A 13281-nucleotide genomic window follows, 5' to 3' on the forward strand; every position below is an offset into this window, starting at 1 on the left:
TTTAAGAGGATCAGGCAGGCACAAAGCACAAGGACCAGTGTAAGGATCCCGAGTCAAGCTCCCGGCTCCTTGACTGCAGGGGAGTCGCTTCCCAGGCGGTGAAGCAGGTCTGCAGGTGTCTATCTTTCTCCTCCCCCTCTCTGTCTTTTCTTCCTCTCTCCATTTCTCTCTGTCCTATCCAACAACGACGACATCAATAACAACAACAATAAAAAAGGACCACAAAAAGGAAACAAATATATATTAAAAATAATAAAATAAAAAAATAAAATAAACCAGAGCTGAGCAATGCTCTGGTTTAAAAATAATAATAATAAAAAGGTCAGGTAAAGTAAGCCAAATGAGAAGATGTCACCTGGGTTCATGAGAAGATGTCTTACAGGAGGTGAAAGACCAGACTGTATAACTGTGTTGTGGAAGAGCATTCAAAATACTAGGAACAAAAAGTACAGGTTCTGAAGTTGTAATGTGCATGACATCTTTGGGAAAGATCAGAGTGTAGGATGATGGATGTGGAGGGGAACAAGATCTGAGAGATAGCTGAGGAGGGACCATATTACACAGAATCTGGTAAGTCATCATAAAACTTTGGGGTTCTACTTTGAGAGAGGTGGCAAGCCCTCAAAGGGTTTTAAACAAGGGCATGACATGATCTGACTTAGGTTTTTACAGGATCTTCTAGGCTCCCATGACAGAATCAAATTCCATGTAACAGATGGGATTGTCCTTTTATAGCAAATTATTAGGGCTGAAGTGTGTTTTTTTTTTAATAATTTTATTAGGGAGTTAAGAGTTTACGGTACAGTTGCTGACATATGGGTACAGTTTTTCATCTCCCCATGATAGGTGTTTGCAAAACACTCTCATCCCCAGCTTGGAGGTTCTTTGTAAACTGAAACCTCATACTTTTTCATTAAACCTCACCACCTCCTAATTGAGATATAGAGTTGACATTTTTGTAGTTTGTAGTGACCCCTGGTTTTTTGTTGTTGTTGTTGTTTTCCTTTTCTTAAGTTCCTTGGCTTCTCTTGTGAGACCACCAAGTCACACAACTCCAGTGCCTATCATTTATACCATACATTTATAAATGCACTCCCTGGAGGAGGGCAGTGCCCAGCCCAAGTGACCATATGTAATGATTTTTTTTTCTCTCCAGTGAAGTGAGAAGCTTTAAAAAGGACTTTGAACTATGGTTAAATTGGCAGCAAAATTTCTTTGGTCGAGCATTTGTGTAGACCCCATTGTGAGATGTTTTTTCAGTTCACCTTCCTGAAACAGTATTCTCTCAACTGTCACTGCTACTCTCTGTTGGCTAATAAACCCCTATACCAACAGCAAGCCAGTTTAGAATGCAGGTGACAGACAGCAAGACAGGGTTTTCTCCTCTGTATGGTCAACTTAGACTCACAAGGGTAAGAGAAAGTCTAAGGGAGTAGAGTATGTCAGAAGGTGTGGCTGGCTTCTTACTAGAGGAAATAAAACCTTTCATTTTCTGAGTATCAAATGGAAATAAATGATAAAGGACACTACCCAATTGTTATCCAAATTACAATTTGGCTTAATTTAGGACCAACTAAATTTTCTTATAAGTCATTAGACTCTTAAGTCCTTGTTAATCTCAAACCTAATATTTTTCAGTTCATTAGAAGGATGTTGCAAAAACTTTAGTGATTTAGTATGTAAGAAAATACCCTGACATTCAGAACTTCAAAATAAAGTTATTTTTTAAATTAATTTATTCATTATTGTATAGAGGCAGAGAGAAATTGAGAGAGGTAGAGGAGATAGAGAGGGAGAGAGGCAGAGAGACATTTGCAGCCCTACTTCACCACTTGTGAAGCTTTCCCACTGCAGATGGGGACCAGGAGCTTGAACCCAGGTCCACGGTAGTGTGTGCGCTTAACCAGGTGCACCACCACCTGGCACCCCAAAATAAAGTTCTGGTTCGCCACTACTTGACTAGATGATTTTAATGGAATTGTGTTGTGTAAAACTATCTAGCACTATCTAGCACTTCTGAGACTTCATGTTTCAGAATTCTTCATAGTTATCTCAATACCCTAGAACTGTTTAGCATTTTCCTTAGTCTTAGGACTTTAATTACAAAATAGGAGAGAAAATTAAGACAGCATCCCTTATAAGGTCAGCTAAACAATACTGTGGTGACTGTATAAAATATTAGTAATAGGGAGTCGGGCAGTAGCGCAGAGAGTTAAGCGCATATGGTGCAAAGCGCAAGGACAGGCATAAGGATCCCGGTTCAAACCCCGGCTCCCCACCTACATGGGAGTCACTTCACAAGCGGTGAAACAGGTCTGCAGGTGTCTATCTTTCTCTCTCCTTTTCTGTCTTCCCCTCCTTTCTCCATTTCTCTCTGTCCTATCCAACAATGACAACATCAATAACTACAACAATAAAACAACAAGAGCAACAGAAGGGAATAAATATATAAATAAATACATATTTAAAAATATATATTAGTAATAGAGTACAGGTTAGTAATAACATAATATAGGTTAAGGCTAAGGTAACTTGTCATTTGAGTCTTTAAGATTAGTAATAATAACCATAGAACACCAAATCGGTACAATTACAACTATTTTTAAATGCATTTTTATTTCTATTAAATGACCAGGCAACAGTATCAACATGAGACTTTGCTCTTAGATCTCACTTCTGGTTTAGGTGAGGAAGGGTTGTTTGACAGAAATTGGACTTTTTTTTTGTGGTGACTATCAAGCAAAAGTGGAGTATATCTAGTAGGATATATATAGAATTACTATATATATATTTTTTAATTTAATATTTATTTCCTTTTGTTGCCCTTGTGGTCTTATTGTTGTAGTTATTATTGTTGATGTCGTTGTTGGATAGGACAGAGAGAAATGGAGAGAGGAGAGGGAGAAAGACAGACACCTGCAGACCTGCTTCACCGCCTGTGAAGTGACTCCCCTGCAGGTGGGGAGCCGGGGGTTCGAACCAGGATCCCAACGCCGGTCCTTGTGCTTTGCACCACGTGCGCTTAACCCGCTGTGCTACCACCCGACTCCCAGAATTACTATATGATTGAGAAATTCTATTGCTTCTTCTATAGACCCAAAATATAACAAAATCTATATGTTCACAGTAGCCGTGCTTACACAGAAACAATCTACATGCCCACTGATGCATGAATAGATAAGAAAAATGTAGCACATTAGGCAGTAGAATATTATAAAGAACTACATTCTGGCACATGCTGAACATGGGTGGGCAGGAAAACATACTAAGTGAGAGAAGTCAGACACAGAAGATCATATATCATTTGGCTGTGTTATTATGGAATTACTGGAATTGGCACAGCTACAGTGATAAAAAGCAGATTAGTAATTGGCGGTTGGGAAAAGTCCAGGGGGAGGGAAAAAAAGTGGAGCTTTATGTCATGAATGGTATAGTCCATGTTGGCATGTATTTCACCACAATTTTGTAAAATGGAGTGTGCCCAGAGGAAGTCAGGGAAGAGGAAAAAGGAAGAACAGTCAGAATTAGTGACAGATAATAGGAATGACTTAGAAAGGAAATGAAGGCAGAGGCATAGAAGTGAATAAAAATGGGCAAAAACAGATGCTAGGTAGATAGGTAGATTAGATAGACAGACAGACAGACAGACAGAATCAGCCCATATCTGTGATCTTGGGAGAACTATGGTACTTTCCACTGAAGGGGGATGGAGGAACAGAACTCTTGGTGGTGGAAATGGTGTGAAATTATACCGCTATTTTCTTATAATTTTGTAAAGCACTATTAAATTACTGACATTAAAATAAAATAAAATGGAGTATGCCAGTTTTGAAAAGATTCTTCATTCTTGGTGAAGCCATTAAATGTTGACAGGGTGTAGTGAATCCTAAGGAAAGCCACAGGGCAAACACAGGGCATAGTGCCTGCGGCAGAAGCCACTTGAGAACTGCAGAACAAGCTTATACATCCCAGATGGGATCCCAGTGCCAGGATCTATTGCCATGGGTACAACGGTCACATCAGTCACACAGACAGTTACTCCAACACCCCTGGTGTCTTGCAGAACTGAGGTTTAAGTCTAGGGCAACTTGTTTAAAAGCCTCGTATAAAGACATGGAGAGTGTGGGATACTGTGATGTTTAAAATTCAAGTTTCAAATTCAGCAGATATAAATTTTAACTGCGGTGAGACCAGAGTGATTTCAGTATACCCAATGAAAAGGTAAATAAACTTTTATGACTTGGTGTTGCCAGAATAAGTCTAGTTAAAGGTGCGTGGAAAGTGTCTAGTTGTTGCTACATATGTTCTTTTTCCCCTGTCCTTGGGAGAGCACCACTGTTCCTCGTCACACCACTTTCTACCCTCAAAAGGAGAGGAAAAAAAAAACATTCAAATGGGTTTCCTCCTGTAGATGAAACTGATATTCATCTACTTCAAACATTATATTATATAGTATATTATATAGTATATATTTGTGTGCATATATATTATATATGCATTATATATATTTTATATATATTTTATATATATTATATATATATTATATATATATTTAATATATATTTATATATATTATATATATTATATATATTATATATATTATATAGTATATATTTGTGTGCATATATGCATACGCATACAGAGAGATCTCAGAAACAGGGACAATGCTTTGACATGTATCCTTTCAACATTTTTCTTCTCTGAATATATATATTCTAGTTATGTTCTGTTCACTGAGTTCCTACTACACTTTTCATCACAGCACGGGCTTCTTTCAAACTGATAAGTACCAAGCAGTGGCATACATTTCATGATTGCACAGTGCTGTTTTATGCACATAAAATTCCACAACAGCAGTCTAAATGAGCTCTGTTTTTTTTTGTTTTTTTTTCTGAGGAGTGGCTTGTCTGTGGTCACTTAGCCCTCCATCAGAGATGATTGATGACTCAGGATTTCTGAAATTAACCTCATTACTTATTTATCCTGGTTAGTGAGAGCCCTCAAAATGGAGATCATGGATGGCAATGGAAACAGAGAATCATATAAGTCAGTTCAGGGGCACTCGTGTTCAAGTTCCTAGTCCCTAACTGTAGGGGACAGTCTCATGAGTGATGGAGCAGTGCTGCAGGTGCCTCCTCTTCTCTCTGACTTTCTTTCTCTGTCCTCCTTCCCCACCCCCTCTGTCAAAATAAATAAGAAAGAAGAAAGGGAGATATGATGGCTGGGCACAGTGGAATTATGCAGGACTTGAGGCCCAGTGATAAATCTGGTAACAAAAAAAAAAAGTCAGTTCAAAATCTGGCTGAGCCCCATTTCATCCAGTGACTCCATCTTCCATGCTCCAGCAGAAATAAGACAAAGTAATATAGAGAAACACAGAGCTAGGAGTCAGACAGCATGGTTTTTTTATTCTCGACTTTTGTGACATTTGGTGCATTACTTAACATTTCTGCACCTCAGTGTTTTCATCTGTAAAATGGGGATAATAATAGTATCTATATTCTAGACCAGATGAGACCATCCAGGCCCAAAGTTCCTGCTAACACATGACCCAGACACATAGCCAGTACCCAGCTCTAATGCGGTTCACTCAATTGACCTTCCCGGTATATGAGAATTCATCTGTATTCTTGCACAGCCCAGCGGGATCACAAGCTGCAATGCCCAGCCAGTGTTACTGATTCATTATCTGACCCAAGTTTACTTGCTGTGATGATGGGGCCCTGTCAGTTGAATTTGGCCTTCATTTCCTATTAATTATAATAATAGCAAATCAAACAACAGCAGTGATAATAATACTACCACCAACAAAGTACCCCAGAAAACTGGGAACTGGATGAAGGTGAAATGTGGTCCCTTAAGTAGGTCAGCATCACTACTGTGGGTTTTGCTAGATTTACAATCAGGAAATTATAGGAGAACCAAAAATTCTCAAATGACAGTGAAAATGTCCAAGGATAGTTACTCTGAAAGACCATTTTATAGAAGGTAAGTTAGTAAAATGTTCTCTCATTTATTTGGGCATTCTTAGGAAGTCAGTAGATTTCCAGTAAGTAGATTTTTTTCTGGACAGAGAAAGTTTATTCACTTAACCACTGCAGTAGTTAGCATCTTAACCATTTTGATGTGATTCTAATGCATGCTGAAGAGTTTATAGCATCCTTAAGGAGGATGTATTGAAACCAGCCCAGCCAATTTGTTATGTTTGACCCCTTGTGTCTATTATTTATTTATTTTTGCTTATTTTGTAGGCAATGGGATGGGGGTGGGTGGGTGGGATTGCCAAGGCGTTGGAAATATGCTATTGCAACACTCCAGCAGACTTTTTCATTCATGTGGGTGGGTAGGCAGGCAGGCAGGCAGCATGCAGGCAGACAGATTGACTGACTGACTGACTGACTGACTGACTGACTGATCACAGCACTGGAGCTTCCCCTAAGACCATAGCACTTCCATGTGGTACCAAGTCTTGAACCTAGGCTGCATGTCTGGCAAGGCATACTCCCTATCCAGTGAAGCTATCCAATCCAAATTCTCCTCCTAATAGATATGTGTTGTGTTTTTTTTTTTTTTTTCCCAATTCCTCCAAATAATTTCAATGGCCATCTGTAGCCTCAAACAACTATAACTTTATACAGCTCTTTTAACACTTATCTCCTGTAGTTTTTCTCTGGAAGGCTGTGTCCATTTTCACTTTTTTTTTAACTACAGAAATGTGCATAATTACTTCCCCCATCTCCAGAACTTGTTTCTGATTTATTAAGGTTGGTAAGTTTCATATACTGGGTAAACAGACCCCCTGCTCCTGGTCTTGTTATTATTTTGTATAAAGTTAAGGTTCACAGATATCAAAATAGGTGGCATACTAATTTGTGAAAAGTTCTAAATTATTGTTGTTTTACCACCCAAGATCTTAAAAGCTGACTTCTTAGTTGCAGGCTGTCATCTCATAGAATTTTGACTCTGAGCAAATGCTATTTTATTTATAGTTGTAGCACTCTAGTTTTCCTGTCTAACATAGATGCCCTCTGGGAAGTTAAGAAATTAAAGAGAAATAAGCACCTATTCTCTCTGTAGTTGGTTAATGTTTTGTAAACTAAGATTGGGATACTCTTAATAAAGAGGTAAAACTTATTAGCTATGATTTCACAAATGTTTTTTTTCCCCACATTGTCTTTACAGAGATCTACTGATGACTATAACGGTTGGCAGACTCACAGACCAGGAAGTTATAACTATTGCACGTCAATACCCAGCACCTGATGATAACCGGTGCTCAGAAAAATTATTCTTAATTGCCAAGGCCCATGAGAAGTTCAAGAAAAATCATTTTGAACACTTTGACAGAATACTTGCTAATTGTGTTTATGAAGATAGAGAGAGGTAGGCTTTCATTTTAGTGATTCTAATCATTTTAGTTTCTGGGAGTGTCAATAATGAAAGAATTCCTGTTTTCTCAAAAATCAAAAAGAGAATTGTCACATATTCCCATATTCTACAAGTTACCGTAAGATCTTTTAAAAATTTGATCTTCCATTTGCTTATTTATGTACTTTGGGAGAAGGGCCAAAAAAAAAAAAAAAAAACCACACTTCTGGTGTAAGTGGTACTAGAGATAAAACCTGTGGTCTCACACATGTGAGTCATGTGCTTCACACACTAAATATCTCACTAGCTACCTAAGTCCTTTTTGGAAAGTGTCTATGTACGAGTATTTCATAGTAATGGTGATCTTTTTTAGTGGAATTGAGAAGACCCTATATCTTCAAAGTAGACTTCCCTTTTGTATTTCCTTTACATTGATGTCTAGAAGCCTTCAACACAAACATAGTAAATCAAGACGTCTTAAATGGTTTAATTCAAAAATGTCATTTTCTTACGTTATTTTAATATTTAAACTAGAATTCGTAGATAAGACTTTTATAACAGAGCATCAGATATGCAAATCAACTTTCTGTGCAATTTCCTTGACCTTATTTCTTCTTGAAGCTAACCACAATCTATTTTTAATACAGATATCATGTATGTATTGTACTTAATAAGTCTTTGTTTGAACAACTAGATCTTAATATCATTTGGTGTTCACCTTACCTAGAGACTTAATAGAATGGGGAGAGAGAGAGTGTGTGTGTGTGTGTGTGTAATATTCATTTGTAGTTATAAAATGATACTCTTAACTCTAGCATCTAATTTTGATGGTAAATGTCACTGTCATTGCTTTCCTCAAACCTGATATCTGCACCCTCATAACCCGTTATGTACCCTAAATACAATTGAAAATCCTATAGTTCATTTTAATATTGAACATGATTTTTCCTCACTTATTATACATTTTTATTGGATTTTTCTGATCCATCCCCCCACTCTGTGCCTTTTGATGGGCGAGTTTAAGCCATTGACATTTATTGATATTATGGATTTAATGTATCGTAGTGCCATTGTTCAAAAAAATATTTTTGTTTGCTCTGATATATTGCAAGTATTATAGTGATGTTCTTGTTTATAAGAGGTCTTTTAGAACCTCTTTCAGGGCCGGTTTGGTGATGGTTGCCTCTTTTATTGGATTTTTATGAATATGTTACTTTTCTTTGAGTCGTTGTGTTTCCCTGAATTCCCTGGAGGGTTTGTACCTTGACCTTTGTGTGACCATGGCCTTGCCTTTCACCCCTTGCCTGAGAAGCATGACCTTCCTTCACTAAAAGAACATCTCTTGGGATTAGTGGGAATGTTTTATCAGACAGCTCTGGGATTCTTCCAGATCTGACAAACTTTGATTCTAGACACAACATTCTCTCATAATTTTGTAACCTTGTTGTAAAGGAAGGAACCTACTTTCTTTCCTGTTGGGTCTAATTTTGCCTGGTGCCTGGAAGAACATTGGATAAGTGAGAACATCAAAAGTATTTCTATGCCCCCAGCAAGTTAGAAAAAGAAAATAACAATAATAACTCTTTTAGCTGCTCTGGAGAAACCATTTAAGTTGAATGTTAAGACCGCAGCTGAAGCTTCTAGGTTATAGGTTTGGGTCCAAAGAAAAGAACAGAAAAACACCCTGAAGTCATATAATAACTTGTGTTGGAGGCACTAGATGCCTGTCAAAATTAAGAGCTGTTTTCATATATCAGAACCATTCTTGAATAGTGGTCAAGAATGCAGATCAATTACTTAAAACAATATTCATGGCTGCAGCCTTAATATTATCAGCAACTAATAATCTGAATCTTGGTGGAAATGCTTTTATAAAGGCAGAACCTGGTAATTTCTGAAATGGAAGAGGTTGTTGAAATGCATTACGGTTGCTTTTCCTTACTGAAAATTCCAATTTTCAAATTTATTACTATATACATAAAATGTACACATTTTTAATTTATAAAAAGGAAACATTGACAAAACCATAGGACAAGAGGGGCACAACTTCACACAACCCTCACCATCAGATCTCTGTACCCCCATCCCCTCCTCTGACAGCTTTCCTATTCTTTATCCTTCTGGAAGTATGGACCCAGGGTCATTGTGGGATGCAGAAGGTGGAAGGCCTGGCTTCTGTAGTTGCTTCCCTGCTGAACATGGGCATTGACAGGTTGATCCATACTCCCAGCCTGCCTCTCTCTTTCCTTAGTGAGCAGGGATCTGGGGAAGTGGGACTCCAGGACACATTGGTGGGGATGTCTGTCCAGGGAAGTCTGGTTGGCATCATGCTAGCATCTGGAACCTAGTGGGTAAAAAAAGAGTTAACATATAAAGACAAATGTGTTGTTGACTAATCATGAACGTAAAGGCTGGAATAGTGCAGATGAAGAGTTGGGGGTCTCCATTTTGTAGATAGCTAGTAGTTCTATTTCAGTTATATTCCAAAGGGCCCATGACTCTACTAGTTTTTTTTTACTTGAGCCTGAAATCTGATATGCAGGTGGATCCAAGTTATTGTCTGTGGAGATGGTGTCATGGCTGGAAAAAAAGGACCAGAAATCTGGATCAGGGAAGAGAATAGCTCCCAAATATGGGAAAGGTGTATATATTGTTGACTGTAAACCTCATCAATTTGATCTGATCTGGGGCCCATATTCATCTTAGGAGCCTATGTGACCTCTGCATCCCTGTAGATCCAAGTTCATATTTTGTGGTCATGAGTAGGAATGTTCCAAGCTGCCCCAATTTCAGGACCCATCTTCCTCGGGTGGAGCATAGAGTATGCTGTCCAGCCTCCTTTCAGAGGACGGAATGTTCTCTACCCTTTGTTGATCCAAGTTGAGGGCAAGGTCCTATGGGAGTCCACAAAGGGGTCTATTGTGCTATTCCTGATAGAGACGACTGGTTATATTGGGGAGAGGGATTTATTCAAGGTCTAGGAAAAAATGTATACATTTTTTATGACACATTTGATTTTCTTTCCTGTATCATATACTTGTTTCTTTAGAGACAAAAGTTATATCAAAACTATTTATTTTGTTTTAATGCAGAACAAACTCATTACCCACCAAAGATATCAGAAGGCTGTGCAAGACTGGCAGATTACCTTTGACGGATGATTTTCTAGAAGCCTTACTGTCCAAGTAAGCTACAATTCCACCCTTCATAGAGATTGTTTAGCCTATTTATGCTATTTATTTCTTGTTTTAAATTTGCCTTCAATTTCCTTGATCAACCTTTAACTTTATTTTACTATATTATCAAAGACATACCTCCATTACATGTTACAAGAGGAAAAGTTAGTTATAATTTTGAATGTTACAAAGACTATTATGAATTTCATCTTTTCTTACATTAAGACAAACATTCACACAGGCCTCTGGGATCAACTTAAAATAAATGTATAACTTACTTGGTTCTGAAGATATCTGATATAAAATTGTGGACACATTTTTAAAACAGTAGTTCCTGATAGCTACAAGAAAGAAATAAGAGGGCCTAGTTTTATAAGCATAGGGATTATGATGTCCCAGAAGGAAAGCACTGTAAACTTACTTCTTTCCCCCACTGAAATCACTGTTTTGGGGAATTAATGGTTTATATGGTACAATTGTTGACACATGGGTACAATTTCTCATCTCCATGTGATAGGTATCTGCAAAATCCATTCACTCCACCCCCAACTTTGGTCTACTTCCACGCCATCATGGTCCAAGACCCCAGTTCCCTCTTCTTCCCCTCCATTCTCTTTCTTCCACGGAGTCCTTTGCTTTGTTGTACTACACCACACCCAGTTCAATTTTCACTTTGTGTTTTCTCTTTCTGTCCTTGTTCTTTTTATCATTATTATAGATTACTTTTATATAGATATTATTATTATTATTATATAGACACAGAAATTGAGAGGGAAGAGGGAGTGAGAGAGACATCCAGCCATAGCCCTGTTTCACTACTTGTGAAAATTTTCCCTGGTAGGTGAGGATTAATGGCATGGATCCTAATCCTTGTGCATTATATATAATAAAGGCACTCAAACAGGTGGGTGTGCCCCTGCTCAGCCCCTGTGTCCTTATTTCTTAAGCTCTATCTATGAACGAGCTCATTTTGGTATCTGTCCTCCTCTTTTTTGCTTATCTCATTTAACATGATGTCTTTGAGTTCCATTCAAGATGAGACAAGTTTACTTCATCATTTTTAACAGTCGAATAGTATTCCATTATGTATTTATACCATTATTTTCTTAATCTGCTCATGTGTCATTAGGAATCTGGGTTGCTTCCAAATTTCGGCTGTTACAGATGGTATTGCTGTGAACATAGGTGCATATAGATCCTTCAGACGGATGTTTTTGCTTCCTTTGGATATATCCCTAGGAAAGGAATTGCTGGGCCATAGGGTAGGTTCGCTTCCAGTGTAGAGAACAGATTTCTAAATTACATCACTTCCCCTCTTGAGCTGGACTTTGACTTCTTCATGATACCCAGATTCTTACTATGATGCCCTGTGGCACTCCAACTCCTGACTTAACTCATCTTGATATCCCTCCCCCCCATTTTTATTAGCTTTCTTTATTAGATAGAAACAGCTGAAAACTGAGAGGGAAGTGGGAAATAGAGAGGGAGAGAGAGACAGAGAGATTCCTGCAGCACTGCTTCACCAAGTGCAAAGTTTTCCCCCTGCAGATGGGGACCAGGGGCTTGAACCCGGGTACTTACACATTGTAACTTGTGCACTCAACCAGGTGCACCACCACCCAGTCCCTTCATCCTGATAGTCTGGCATTTGAATGTTTTCTTAGGAACTGGTACTATTGTTTTGAATACATTATCTTGTTGGTCTTTACAGTTCTATCTTGCTACTTGTATTTACTCTTTCCTCTCCATTACCAACCACTACCTGTATCCAATACCCTCGGCCCTAGCCTATATCTAGTATCTGTAGCTATGTTGGATAAAGTACTATCTGAAATGAAACTAGCTAGTCCCATGTGTTAGGAAAGTAGATTAGAGGAATTAGGAGCATGACATCTTAGGCTTGGCATCTGTGGTGACACTGCAGTAACTAGTCAGTGGTAGCATAACATGGCATGGCAGCACTGGTAGCATTGATTTAGTTGAGGTAAACAGGGGCAGTATGACAGGAAGGGATCAGAGAGAGGAAACATCAAGAAACATGGGCATAGTCCTAGATGTTCCAGGACTAAGAGAAATAAGGATCTTAAAGAGAATAGGAAGGAGGGAGTCGGACGGTAGCGCAGCGGGTTAAGCGCACGTGTTGCAAAGCACAAGGACTGGCATAAGGATCCCGGTTTGAGCCCCCTGTTCCCCACCTGCAGGGGAGTCGCTTCACAAGCGGTGAAGCAGGTCTGCAGGTGTCTATCTTTCTCTCCCCCTGTGTCTTCCCCTCCTCTCTTCATTTCTCTCCTATCTAACAACAATAACATCACTAACAATAATAATAAGTACAACAACAATAAAAAAACAAGGGCAACAAAAGGGAAAATAAATAAATTAAAAAAGAGAGAATAGAAAGGGTTCCTTATAGTCTTAGGCTTTAAAATAATAATAGTTAACTATTATTGTAAATAAGTTAGTTGGGGGATTTGTGTGTGTATGTGTGTGTGTGTGTGTGTGTGTGTGTGTGTGTGTGTGTGTTACTCGTCTGTTCACAAACCTGTATCATGTCTTTGCTTTCTGAAACTTCTTACCATTTTGAATGCCTTCTTTTCCATCCTGGGGCTCAAAGTTGTCTTTTGGATAACTGTTCTCAAGCAGAGTGTTGAGTGAGGAGCCCTGAGCTGATTTCAAAAGCGAAGCTAGAGAAACCAATAAAACTGAGTGCCACGTGATAACACTAGGTTCCAAGGTATCA

The 13281-nt window shown here is 38.5% G+C and overlaps 1 protein-coding gene across 2 annotated transcripts in view; it reads left to right on the forward strand.

Annotated features, from left to right (window-relative positions):
* EFHC2 (EF-hand domain containing 2) overlaps positions 1-13281 on the forward strand; it is a 201342-nt gene that overhangs the window by 154198 nt on the left and 33863 nt on the right. For both annotated transcript variants that reach the window (XM_060182527.1, XM_016190474.2), the window contains 2 exons: positions 7183-7383; positions 10461-10553. In XM_060182527.1, coding sequence (XP_060038510.1) covers positions 7183-7383; positions 10461-10553 — 294 coding nt within the window. The remainder of the gene's footprint in view (positions 1-7182; positions 7384-10460; positions 10554-13281) is intronic.

This window comes from Erinaceus europaeus, chromosome X, assembly GCF_950295315.1.
Source record: "Erinaceus europaeus chromosome X, mEriEur2.1, whole genome shotgun sequence".
NCBI lineage: Eukaryota > Metazoa > Chordata > Mammalia > Eulipotyphla > Erinaceidae > Erinaceus > Erinaceus europaeus.